The sequence below is a fragment of the Bos indicus x Bos taurus genome, chromosome 24 (genome assembly GCF_003369695.1).
Source record: "Bos indicus x Bos taurus breed Angus x Brahman F1 hybrid chromosome 24, Bos_hybrid_MaternalHap_v2.0, whole genome shotgun sequence".
Taxonomy (NCBI): domain Eukaryota; kingdom Metazoa; phylum Chordata; class Mammalia; order Artiodactyla; family Bovidae; genus Bos; species Bos indicus x Bos taurus.
Window position 1 is genome coordinate 25,724,638 of NC_040099.1, and position 13,864 is coordinate 25,738,501.

At 43.9% G+C, this 13,864-nt stretch overlaps 1 protein-coding gene across 1 annotated transcript; it reads right to left on the reverse strand.

The window, feature by feature from the left end:
• Nucleotides 1–318: 318 nt before the first annotated feature.
• Nucleotides 319–9,260, reverse strand: TTR (transthyretin). Its single transcript, XM_027526005.1, has 4 exons — nucleotides 9,023–9,260; nucleotides 7,601–7,731; nucleotides 4,249–4,384; nucleotides 319–576 (listed from the first exon to the last, which is right to left on the reverse strand). The coding sequence occupies exons 1-4, from the start codon at nucleotides 9,089–9,091 to the stop codon at nucleotides 469–471; spliced, it is 444 nt and encodes a 147-aa protein (XP_027381806.1). The 5' UTR covers nucleotides 9,092–9,260; the 3' UTR covers nucleotides 319–468.
• Nucleotides 9,261–13,864: the final 4,604 nt, after the last annotated feature.

The window sequence follows — 13,864 nt, forward strand, 5'->3', positions numbered from 1 at the left end:
TGGAGCTGGGCTACTCTTGAAATCAGTAAAGCACTTAAATGCACAGAATAAAGAAGAGGACTTTAGGATTTAACTTTTGCTATTCACCGAAGGTGAGAGGCAAAGATAGCTTTCTCATTTTCAGAATGTGTGTTTTTAATAGCTGCTGACCAGAACGAATATGTGCTTAGCTTGGAAAACAATGGAAATTTGGAGTTCCCCAGAGTGCCTCTAGAGATGTTTCTTTTAGTTCTTTGCATTTCTGTCAAATTTAGATTCTTTTTTTTTTTTTTTTTGAGAGGATGACAAGGGAATCAAAAAAAGCAAGGACAAATGAAATGGGAAGTGCTTTAATAGGCATGTTTTATTGTTTCTGCCTATTTTCTAACATAGCTTATAAAGTGAAAACACTGCTTTAATAAAAATGGAATACTCTCGGTTACACCAAATCCTGTTCTTCATCCTTCAGGTCCGCTGAGGCAGGCACCCTCACGCCTTGGGACTGCTGACCAGGGCGGTGGTAGAGTAGGAGTAGGGGCTGAGCAGGGCGGCGATGGTGTAGTGGCGGGGGCCAGAGTCGTTGGCTGTGAACACCACCTGCAGGGAACACAGACAGGATTGCTTTCCAGCACAGCCCCCAACCGGAAATCATTCAGAGACTTCGGGAAGTCCAGTGCCAAAGAAATTGTTTTTATTTTCTTGTTTTCTGAAACGGTGCAAAAGGCAAAATTCCGAATATACTGGCCAACTAAGCTGTCGGAACCTTGCACAGCCCTTTCAATAAGATTCTTCACTCCCCACCCCCACCCATATAATTAGATCTCTCTTTAGGGGGGCAAATTCACACTGATAATCAAGGTGGCTCTAACCTGACCGAGAGAAATCACAGAACTCCTTATTGCTTGTGTCTCATGTTCTTGGTTTTGGAAAAAGGAAGAGAGAATGTAGAAACTGCCATTAGTGACCCAAAAGCCTAAGAATGATGGTTGCAAGCTCACCGCAGACTTAGAGACCCTAGAATTTTGAAGCCAGAAGGTAGCATTCTTCCCATTTCACAGATGAGTGAACCAGACCTCCGAGTTAGGGTGTTTGGCCCATGTTCATGAAGTGACAGAGCCAGGCTAGATGTTAAGGCACCTGTCTCCAAACCCGAGACATTTTTTTCCCCTACTATTCCTTTGCATCTCCTAGCATGCAAAAGAATAAGTGTATTTTGTGTATATAACATGCAATGAAATACGGAGTCAAAGCATCGGAGGGTTCTATTTACAGTGCAAGCAGAGTATGGAAGATCATGTTGGAATTCTGCAATGCACACATGTTGGGGCTCTTTTAAGCTTTGGAACTGGGCAAATTGTCTATGAGAGCATGGTTCCCATTAGTTGTATACTTCAGGCAAATTTCATAGAGCTGAGACTCCAAGTGCTGGGATAGTCTAGGTGCCCAGAGTGAGGCAAGTTGAGACAACTTGGTTCAGGAGGGAGATGGAGGGCAGCAAGCAGATATTTAGTTTTACTTATTTTATACAGAGGTCATGGATTGAACTTTGAATACACGATATATGCTGCTGCTGCTGCTAAGTCGCTTCAGTCGTGTCAGACTCTGTGCGACCCCATAGATGGCAGCCCAGCAGGCTCCCCCATCCCTGGGATTCTCCAGGCAAGAACACTGGAGTGAGTTGCCATTTCCTTCTCCAATGCATGAAAGTGAAAAGTGAAAGTGAAGTCTCTCAGTCGTGTCCAACTCTTAGCGACCCCATGGACTGCAGCCTACCAGGCTCCTCCATCCATGGGATTTTCCAGGCAAGAGTACTGGAGTGGGGTGCCATTGCCTTCTCCAACACCCTATATAAGCACCTTTTATTTTAAATATGGACAAAGGAAACCTTGATGACTTGGGGATGGGAGAAAAAAAGATCCAATTAAACTGTACTGAAAACAAAAATATCAGAGCAGGAGGAGGTGAGAATCACTTAAGAGTCTCTGTGCAAGAAGGAGAAATATAGTATGACATCCCTTAAATGTGGAACCTAAAAAGAAATGATACAAGTGAACTAAGGTACAAAACAGACCCACAGAATTAGAAAACTTGCGGGGAGGGATAGTTAGGGAGTTTGGGAAGGTCGTGTACACACTACTGTATTGAAAATGGGTAACCAACAAGGACCTACTGTGTAGCACATGGAACTCTATTCAATGTCACGTGCCAGCCTGGGTGGGAAAGGGGTTGAGGGAGAGTGGATACATGTATATGTGTGGCTGAGCCCCTTCGCTATTATCTGCAACTATCACAACATTGTTAATTGGCTGTACCCCAATACAAAATAGAAAGTTTAAAGTCTGAAACCAAAAAAAGAATCTCTCTGCAGGAGAAAGGGCATTCCTTAAGGGCCACGTTTCTGGGAGCAGGTTAGGAGAATTTCTGATCTCTTGTAATGACATTGGCTTCCAGACTCATTTAATTCTTCCTAAAAATTGTAAATGGCATGATCTGCATTCAGAAATCCATGAGGTCGAGAGGACTAATAGTTCCAATGGAAATGTCTTGTTAAATCTAATATGGCTGCCTGGGTCGTTGGCCAAGGCAGAGGTGACTAGTGCTGAAGGATGGCAGTGTTTTGGAAGGTCCTCAGAAGAAGCTGACAGAAAAGGAACTTATAGTTGAACCCACCACGCACCCACCAGTCACCCAAGTGAGGCACTGGGACTTAGGTATGACTCCTCACGCTCTGTCTCCTTCCCTGTTATCCATTCAGGCTCCAAGTTGGGCTCATGGTCCTGCCTGCAATGTCTTACATCAGTCACTTTCCCTCCATCCCAAGGGCAGGGATGTGTTTTCACTTCTGAATCTCTAGCTTCTAGCAGCCTTCTTAGCAATAGCAGGTTTTCATTTTTCAAATGTTTGTTTAATGAATACTGAAAGAGTGAAGAGCAGGCTGGGAAGCTAACATCTGATGGGCAGGAATAGCAGATCATGGGCAGGACAGTGCTGCGTCTTCTCAGATGGTCTCATCAGGCTGAGATCAGGGGGCATAAGGATTACAGGGGGTTGGTCTAGTGCTCCAGGGTGGGGCCTAGGACTCTAGGGGCAAAAGTCTTGTTCTGGGCAACATCTAAAGCCTGAAACCACCCAAGACAGGAGCTCCGCATCTTGTTGCCTGGCTGAGAAGTAGCCAGAGACATGCGTCTGGGTAGATAGGGCTTCCTCGGTGACCTGTGGGCCCCAGAAATCAAACAGGCCTAAGGTTTCCCTGGCAACACTGTCTACTAAAAGAAACGTTTTATGTCAATGAAAAGTCTCATCCATGACTAAGCCAGAGAGAATGGTTCCCTTTCATGCTGAGCTATTTTTGATGCAATTAGTTGATCTTTAACTCTGACCAGCATGTCTGGATTCTATTTCCATGGCAGCCATCTGTTTTACATGACTTGAGGAATTACAGACAAGGAAGACATAGGGATAACTTTGAGGTTCCCACTGCCTCATCAGCAGAGGAACAGAGTGTGAACCAGGGGCTACAATTGTGTCTTTATTATTGTTATTAGCTTTTCTCACAGGAAGAAAGCTGAAGCACACTAAGGCTAAACCCGGCCTTGGCCCTGGTGGCAAATACTACTGTTTCTTCTGTTACTGGCCCCATGACCTTGACAAGTTACTTAACTTCCCTGTGCCTCACTTTCTTCACCCGTAAAATGGGGATAATAGGAATGACTGCAAGGCGTTGTTTACAAAGATCAAATAGGTTAAATATAGAAAATGGGAGTAGTCTATGCTTGATAAGTTTCATCTGTTGTGTGGCTATTATTATTTTGAATTTACTGTTTCTGTATGTACTGTCCGAATTCAATTATCCAAACCTCTGGAAGCCAGATGAGTTCTAGAATGAAAAAGTTGTCAGATTTTAGAGAAGTAAAATGATGCATCTAATTTTTGTTGTGGGACACCCTAAGTTGGGGTCTGGAGCATTGCCTAATAATCCAATCTATTAGTATTTTTTCAGCAGACAAATAATCACATTCAGGGGAAGGAAATGAAATCTCTCAGGAGCATTTCATAAGTTCAGGTCCTGTTACTGAATGAATTATCGTCAAACAGAGGAAAAGTTTGCTTTTCAGAGTTTTGTGGATTTCTGGAGAAATGGGAAAGCCACTGTACTAGACTGACATTTTCTTTCTGACTTTTCTGTGGTGTGCAAAGTGCAAGCAGCGCATTTCCTGGGATTGCAAACAAACAGACAAAAAATAACAATGCTGGCCTCCTTACACTCACCTCTGCAAATTCATGGAACGGGGAGATGCCAAGTGACTTCCAGTAGGATTTGGTGTCTAATTCCACTTTGTATAGTCCCTCTACAAATTTGTCCTCTGTGGTGAGCCCATGGAGCTCTCCAGATTCACTGGTTTTCCTAAAAGGTGCAAAAGCCCAGGTTAAGTTAGGCATTGAGGGAATAAATGCCATGGCAAGGTGACACCACACACAGACACACAAACGTGCACACACACTCCTATATACAGTTTGTGTATGGGAGTGTGTGTATTAGTCACTTAGTCTTGTCTGAGTCTTTGTGACCCCATGAATTGTAGCCCACTAGGCTCCTCTGTTCATGGAATTCTCCAGGCCAGAATACTGGAGTGTGTAACCATTCCCTTCTCCAGGGGATCTTCCTGACCCAGGGATTGATCCTGAGTCTCCTGCATTGCAGGCAAATTCTTGACCATCTGAGCCACCAGGGAAGCCCAAGAATACTGCAGAAGGTAACCATTCCCTTCTCCAGGGGATCTTACCTACCCATGTGAAGATATATGTATATATTTTTTTCCTCAATTAGGTCAGGATAGGGAAAATTTTAGTGACTGTCTAAAATTAACTAACAGAAAACTTGTCAGGAATGTTTCCAAAAGCTCATTGTAGATTTTTTTTCTCTTATGAGGTTTCACTTCAAAAGAGACTTTGCAACTAACCGTTGGTGTCTGGGTGAAGTTTCATAACTACCCTGGAAGTGGCCGCGAGCAGCTCTGACTGTGGTTCCTTTGACCCCAGGGCCTCACTCCTCTCCCCTCTGATGTGAGAGTGTCTTCCAGAGGTGGTATCATCTGTACACATGGTGGGGACTCCCAATGCAAGGAGAAACCTGTATCTGACTCTTTCATTGTTTATATAATTAAGCTCCTTGGCAGCTCTGTGCCATCAAAAAATACTAGGCAATTCATTTTTCTTTTTAAACTAAGCAACTTCTATTTCCCTGTAAGTGCCCACTTGATAGGCTTCCCTGATGGCTCAGTGGTGAAGAATCTACCTGCCAACGCAGGAGGCATGGGTTCTACCCCTGGGTTGGAAAGATCCCCTAGAAAAGAAAATACTCACTCCAGTATTCTTTCCTTGGAAGTCCCATGGACAGAAGAGCCTGGTGGGCTACACAGTCCAGGGGGTGGCAAAGAGTCAGACCTGACTTAGCAACTAAAATGACAACCGCTTGATGGCTGGTGTTAGAAATCGTTCTCAATTAGACAGCAAAAACTAGGACAGACTAAAACAGAATGGCTCTGTTCATTACTCTCCCACCTTTCTTCTTTGCTAGGAAGAAAACATTGATTTTTCCATTTTTTGTCATCAGAAAAAAAAAATTCCCACAAACATCTGAATGCTTATGGCATCCATTTTATCTCATGCTTAAAATATTCTCTTAACTACTTTCCATGGTGTGCTTGGCATTTTATAGAAACATAAATGAATTAACAAATAGAAACTCAGTTGAAACCACACCAAAGGAAATGGTCTTTCCAGTGATGGATGAAGAGTCATCATGTGATTCTTGGGGTTCAACTAAAACCCACAGAAAATCTCTTCCTGGGAAACATAAACACTTAGAAGTATTGCTTGGTACTGAGGATTTCTTGGTTGTTCATTCTTCAGCCTGCCAATACAGAAGGCATAAGAGACATGGGTTTGATCCCTGGGTTGGGAAGATCCCCTGGAGGAGGGCATGGCAACCCACTCCAGTATTCTTGCCTGGAGAATCCCATGGACTGAGCAGTCTGGTGGGCTATGGCCCACAGGGTCATGAAGAGTCAGACACTTAGCATGCAATGATGGATGAAGCGTCATTGTGTGACTCTTGGGATTCAGTTAGAACCCACAGACACTCTCTTGCTGGGAGACATAAACACTTAGCAGTGTTGCTTGCTACTGAGGGTTTCTTAATTGTTCATTCTTTTAGTTGGTTGGTTTAGATTTACTAATATGGATTTTCTTTGGAATGGTTACTAGTAGAGGTGGAGAAACTCTATGAAAGTTCTAAGGCAGCCAGTGAAGGGGAGAAATCATTTGGGCTCCTGGTCGGGGGGAATGCAAGGCTGGTCTGGGTCTGTGCTTGATGTCATGTATCTTTCTCTTCTGTGTCCTTTCTTATGGAGCTTGACAACCCAGCCTCACAGAGCAGATGCTCCACTAGGCTTTGCTGGACAACAGCCCTGGACTCGGGATGATCCAGATAAACTACGGACAGCTGCCTAGTCCGTGCTGTCCCTCAATTCCTTTTCTTTCATTAATATATTAACATAAATTCTACATCTTTCCTAATAGCACAAATCAAGGACTGTCAGCTTGAGTAATATGTGAAGGCATCTAGGAACCTAGAGCTCCTGAAATTTAATACACATTTTTGTAGGCGTGTAATATGTGCATTTTCTTGGCATGGAATTCACAGTTTTCATCACCCTTTTTGAGTGGTTTGTGACTTCAGAAGGTGGTGAACTGGAGTGGGGGAATGGGAAGCTGTTCATGGTTCTGGTCACTCCCAGCTGGGCCGGGCAAGAGGGCATCCTTCTCAGGGCCCTCGTTCCCTCTGCCCACATTTTCAATCTACTTGCTGGTCTCCTTAGTGAATGATGTTATGAGGGACACTTTGGCTGAACCCACCTGCATTGGCCAGGGCACAATAATAACTTCTTGCCTGAGCCATCTCACAATAGGAGGTCCTGATAAGTAACCTGGAGTTGCTGCCAAAAACTAACCAGGGGAATTCAGGAGGGGTCAAAAGGAGGGAGGAGATGCCAGACCATGTGTCCTGCCAACCTCCCAGAAACCCTTGGGCTGGAATCCATCTTGGCTGAGAGGTGTGCTTGCCACCAGCTGGGACCCTGAGTCAGACCATCTATGGGCACAAGTGAAATGATTGGCCAGAGACAACCGAGAAAGCCAAGCCCACCTCCGTAAACCCTGAGACTGCGAGCCAGGAGTAAGAGTGGTCCTCCTGGGCTCTCTCCCCCTGCTGCTCTCCACTCGGGTGTCCCTTCCCAATAAAGTCTTTTGCCTTGTCAGCACATGTGTCTCCTCTGACAATTCATTTCCAAGGGTTAGACAAGAGCCCACTCTCGGGCCCTAGACGGGGTCCCCCTTTAGGTAACAGTGTGATCCAGATAAACTATGGTCATCTGCCTAGTCCATGCTGTCCCTCAATTCCTTTCCTTCCATTAATATATTAACACAAATTCTTCATGTTTGCTAACATCGCAAGACAAGGACTCTCAGCTTGAGTGGTTATGTGAAGGCATACCAACCAGTGATGGGGGAACAAAAAGATATAACCAAGCCCCACGTCTGGGAGCCCCAGGCAGCTCACCCCGAGGCAAATGGCTCCCAGGTCTCGTCAGCAGCCTTCTTGAACACCTTCACACCCACGTTCGCAGCAGGACTGCCCCGGACAGCATCCAGGACCTTGACCATCAGAGGACACTTGGGTTCACCAGCGCCCTGGGTGGAGAGAAGACAAGTGACAAGTCAATAAAGTTGGTCAGAGCCACAGGCTGCATCCTTTGTGGTGTGAGACCAGGAACACGGCAGCAGGGACGCAAGAATCCCATTTTCAGCGACAGATGGGTTGACGGTTAATGAACTTCCCTTACTCAGTGTAACACAGACACAATTGTCTCCAAAGAATAGTTTCTGCCTCCGGACATGCTGTGCTCTACTGGGGTTGTGTATTATGAACTTGAAGGGAGATAATGGTCCCTCTGAAAAGAATGGTTTTGTTAAGCCTCCTCATCTGAGTGGAGTTACTGCAAAGATATAATATGCCACAGGACCAAATAGGAGCTTCCCTGGTAGCTCAACTGGTAAAGAAGCCACCTGCAGCACAGGAGACCTGGGTTAGATCCCTGAGTCGGGAAGATCCCCTGGAGGAGGGCATGGCAACCCACTCCGATATTCTTGCTAGGAGAATCCCATGGACAGAGGAGTCTGGTGGGCTATGGTCCATGGGGTCCCAAAGAGTCGGACACAACTGAGTGACTAAGTATAGCACAGGACCAAATAGCTTTTCCTGAGAACATTTTACTCAGCTGTTGCTTCAGCAGTTCCTTCTTGCTAGTTGCTGTAAAATAAAGCCAGATGATTTCATGATCCTTTTCACAGTTTTATTCTTCTAAGCCAAGCATCCCCAACTTCTGGGATCTAATGCCTGATGATCTGAGGTGGAGCTGATGTTATAATGATAGAAATAAAGTGCACGATAAATATAATACTCTTAAATCATCCCCCAACCATCCCCCAACCCCCACCTTCCAGTCTGTGGAAAAATTGTCTTCCATGAAACCAGTTCCTGGTGCCAAAAAGGTTGGGGTCCACTGTCCTAGGGGATTTAAGAATTAGATATTGGACTAGAAGGTTGTGCACCAAGCCTTTGAAGAATTAATCGGTACATACTTTTTGATTAGCTAAAGGGAAATTAGCTTTATCAAAGGTCAAGCTTCTGAAAATTCAGTAGTCACAGCTTCCAGAATATCAGATCTTTATTTCTACCATTCATCTGAGGGAACTGAGGCACCACTGCAAAGTCATAGAGGAGGGCACCCAGGATCTGAGCCCCAGTTTAGTAAGCTCTGCAGAACTTCATTCTTTTTGAAGTTTGGATCAATGACATTTAAAAATAGATGCCGGCTGCCCTGGCCCCAGTAACAAAAGTGGGTTGGCAAAGCAGGAAGAAGTCACTTATACTTCATCCATAGGAGACAGATGAAAGAACATCAGAGAGTCAGACACTCACCACAGAGCCAGCCTCAGACACAAACACCAGTCCAGCGAGACAAAGGAGGAACAGACGGAAGGAAGCCATCCTGCCAAGAACTGCTGGGTCCCTGAGCAGACTGCCCCCAGCTCCAGGCTTTTATACTCACTTCACCCCAGCCAAGCTGCTGATCCCTGCCAACCGGACTCCAAACCTGCTGATTCTGATTATTGACTTAGTCAACAAAGGGAGAATAAGTAACCCACACAAATATGAACCTTGCCTAGAGAGATTAGAGCATCAGAACATTAGCTCTATGAAATATTCCTTTAAAAAAAAAAAAGCCTTTATGGACATATTCTTAACAGGTCATTTGACCAGCTAAATCACCAAGACAAAACCACCAAAACAAAACAAAAATACTCTTCTCTGTGCTCGGCTGGATGCAGTAACATTCTTGGAATGTTTTTTTATCCCATAACATTTCTATGCATGTTTTTCCACTTTCTGCACATTTTATCATTTGTTTTAAATGATCGATTCAAGTTGTGATTTATTTCACATGGAATGACATTTGGCTGTGCTCAGTTGTGTCTGACTCCTTGTGACCCCATGGACTGTAGCCCACCAGCCTCCTCTGTCCATGGAATTTTCCAGGCAAGAATACTGGAGTAGGTTGCCATTTCCTCCTCCAGGGGATCTTCCCCACCTAGGGATCGAACCCGTACCTCCTCTTTGGCAGGTGGATTCTTTACCACTGAGCCACCTGGGAAGCCCAATGACATTTGGCTGCACAGACTTAAGTACGGTGCACCAGAAAACATCATTACACTTGAGCTATGTCTATGAGTCGACAAGGGAAAAACCTTTGGCAGTGCTTACATTTTAAAAACCCATGTTTCAGCCCAACTGAAAGTCATTTGGAAGTTTGGCTTAGTCAGCAATTTCTCCACAATTGTTGTATTCTTTTGAGAAAAGATTCTCGACCCAAGGAATAATGACACATTTAAAACTGTCATCCATGAGCCTGAAATACAGAGAGCCAGAGATTTTTTTATGGCCTCTCCTGCACTGTATGTGCAGAAACAAGTTTCCCCAGCTGACTTTTGTCAGAATCAAAATTTCTGGATGGCAATAGAAATGACCATGAGAGCTAGAAGCCATCGCTGACAACAGATTCTCTTTCTCTTGACCAACTTCCAAGTCCAGCATTTATATTCATTTGATGATTCATTGATCAAGTACTGGCTCTTGTGTGCATGTGTGTGCATCTATATGGATGTGGCTTTGTTCATGGATTAAAACAGGTTTTGTCCTGATAGAGACATATATGGAGAAGATGCAGAGAAGATGGACAACCATTTTGGACAACCACATGTCAAGGGCTAGTTCAGTTTCAAGCTTGAGAGCTGGGGGAGGATTCCCCTAGTTGACAGCTTGGAAGAAACTACACAAAAGATCATGAAGAGCTTTTTAGAAAGTGGTAGAAGGGACAGGAAGGCATTCCAGGAATATGGAAATGTGCAGGGGAATTGGTTGACCTCAGGAAAACACCAACAAGCAAATCCAGTTTAGAGCATAGCTAGAAATGGAATCTCACAGGCTTAGAATCTGACTCTGAAGTAGCAAAGGAAAGAGTGTTGAATTTGAAGTTCGATGACCTGAGTCCTAAATCTCAGTCCAGTTCCCAGGATTACCTTCTTTGAATTATTTAATATCTCAGATACTAAGCTTACACATTTGTAAAACAGAAATACCTACTTATTTTTGGCCGCTTCTCACAGCTTGTGGAATCTTAGTTCCCTGATCAGGGACTGAACCCGGGTCTTGGCAGTGAAAGTGCTAAGCCCTAACCACTGGGCAGCCAGGGGATTCCCTGAAATACCCACTTTTCTACTTCAAAGAACTATTCTAGTAACTTTTTACATGAGATAATACAAAAGCTCCTAGTAAACTGTTAGCCTCATTCTGTTATAAATTAAAGTATAGTTTACAAAAAGAGTTCAACATCTCTGCTAAGGAGAAAATCCTTTCTCATATCTTTCATATATTGTCACCTAATATTCTCTGGACTATTTCTCAGTGCTCATAACTTGGATGGGGAGTCTGTTTTTTGACTATGGATCTTAAACATTTGAATATGCTCTCATATCCCAAGTCAATCTTCCTTCAATGCATCTTAGTGCTGCTTCTGTTAAAGCCTAGAAACATCTCCTAGAAATGTCTAAATTAAAACCTAGACATTGTGAACTGGCAACCCTGGGCTGCCTGCAGCCCATTGACACATTATGTTTGGCCTGAGGAATGTGTCTTTAAAAAATTTTGAAACAGTTGTTAAAATTGAGACATTGCCTAAAAATGTGGATTTCTGGCTTCTCCTGGGAAATCAGAAAAGAATGTAGCATTAGGTCTGTTCGCACATGTGATGATAATCACCTGGCTTTCATTCTACAATGCCCAGGCCTCTCCTTCCACCCGAAGCCTAGGTAACATCTCTAGTGGCACTCTCACACTTGAGCAGTTTTCTCTCCTTACACATGTTCTGTTTCTCTCATCTATGTTTCCCGCCTGGCCTCTTGAAAATTTGAGTTTGAAACTGCTGGTCTTCTAACAGCCACTTGAGAGCCGAGTGACAGCTTGTTTTCAATTTGCCAAATAGTCCCACTTCTCTGAACAATTCCTTTTCAGACATACTTCCCAGAATCCTCACCACCCAGAACTTCCTCGTCTGATACATTCCAATTGGTGGCCAGGGCTTCTTTTCAAATGGGGCCCTCTGAACTGGATACATGCTTCAGCTGGAATCAGGACACTGTGCAGGACTTTGAGACTGTAACCTTCTTTTGGTCAGTCCCATGGTTTTTCCAGTTAGTCATGTATGGATGTGAGAGTTGGACCATAAAGAAGGCTGAGCACCAAAGAATTGATGCTTTTGAGTTATGGTACTGAAGAAGACTCCTGAGACTCCCTTGGACTGCAAGGATATCAAACCAGTCAACGCTAAAGAAAACCAACTCTGAATATTCATTGGAAGGGCTGAAGCTGAAGCTGAAGGTCCAGTACTTTGGCCACCTGATGTGAAGAGCCAACTCATTGGAAAAGACCCTGATGCTGGGAAAGATTGAAGGCAGGAGAAGTGGGTAACAGAGGATGAGATGGTTGGATGGCATCACTGACTCAATGGACATGAGTTTGAGCAAACTCCAGGAGATACTGAGGGACAAGGAAGCCTGGTGTGCTGCAGTCCATGGGGTCACAAAGAGTCGGATAGGACTTCCACAACAACTACTATGAATGATGCCTCCTGAGCGCATCCTTAACTGTGGCAGCTGTGACCACATCTCCCCATCCTAACACTACCCATTTGACTGCTTGGTCACAATGGTCTAAAATCACCATGTATCATCCATCATCTGTGCTTTTGTCGTTTATGAATCTTATTTGGTTTTTACCTTTATTGAGGTGTATTGGACAAATGAAGTTGTAAGACATTTAACGTGCATATTGTGGTGGTTTTGTACATGTATACATTGTGAAAGGATTCCCACCATCTAATTAATGAACATCCATCTCCTCATGTATTTATGTATTTTTTTCTTTTTAGTGAGAGCATTTATGTTCTACTCTCTTAGCAAATTTTAATTATATAATACAATGTTACCAACTTGGCCCTGTGTGCTCAGTACTCAGTCGTCTGACTTTGTGACCCCATGGACTGTACCCAGCCAAGCTCCTCTGTCTATGGAATTTTCCAGGCAAGAATACTGGAGCGGTTTGCCATTTCCTACTCCAGGGGATCTTCCCAGCCCCAGGGATTGCACCCAGGTCTGCTGCATCTCTTGAATTGGTGGGCAGATTCTTTACGGCTAGTGCCACCTGGGAAGCTCATTATAAACTTCAGTCACCATGTTTTACATTAGGTCTTCAGACTTTATTTATCTTATGGCTGGAAGCTTGTACCCTTTAACCAAACCCTTTCTATTTCTTCCACCCCTCCAGCTCCTGGCAGCCACTTTTCTACTCTCTGTTTCTAAGTTCAACTTTTTTATACTCTACACATGGGTGAGATCATACGTTTGTCTTTCTCTGTCTGGCTTATCTTCCTTAACATAATGCCCGCAAGGTTTATCCATGTTGTTATAAATGGCATTTTTTCCCTTCTTTTTCATGGCTGGATTATATTTCATTGTATGTATACATACCACACCGTATTTATCCATCCATTCATAGACAGATATTGAGTTGTTTCCATATCTTGGCTGTTGTGAATAATGCTGCAATGAACATGGGAGTATACTTATCTCTTCAAGATCCTTTTTCCGTGTCCTTTGGACATATACTGAGAAGTGCGGTTGCTGGACTTTATGCTAGTTCTATTTTTAATTTTTTGAGGAACCTCCATACTGTTTTCAATAGTTGCTGTACCAATTTACATTCCATCAGCAGCACACAAAGTGTGCTTTTGAATTATGGTACTGAATTATGGTGCTTTCCTTTTCTTTACATCCTGGCCAGCACTAATTATCTCCTGTCTTCCTTATGGGGCTTCTCGGGTGGCTCAGTGGTAAAGAATCCACCTGCCAAGGCAAGAGATGCAGGAGACATGGGTTTGATCCCTGGGAAGATCCCCTGGAGAAGGAAATGACAACACACTCCAGTATTCTCACCTGAAAATTCCATGGACAGAAGAGCCTGACAGGCTACAGTCCACGGGGTCTCAAAGAGTCAAACATCACTGAATGACTGAGCATGCACCCACATCTTCTTTATGATAGCCATTCTGTCAGGCATGAGGCAATATCTTGCTGTGGTTACCATTTATGAACTGTAACCTAAATATGGGGACCTATGTTCATGTCTGATCTATCTCCTCGTGTTAGT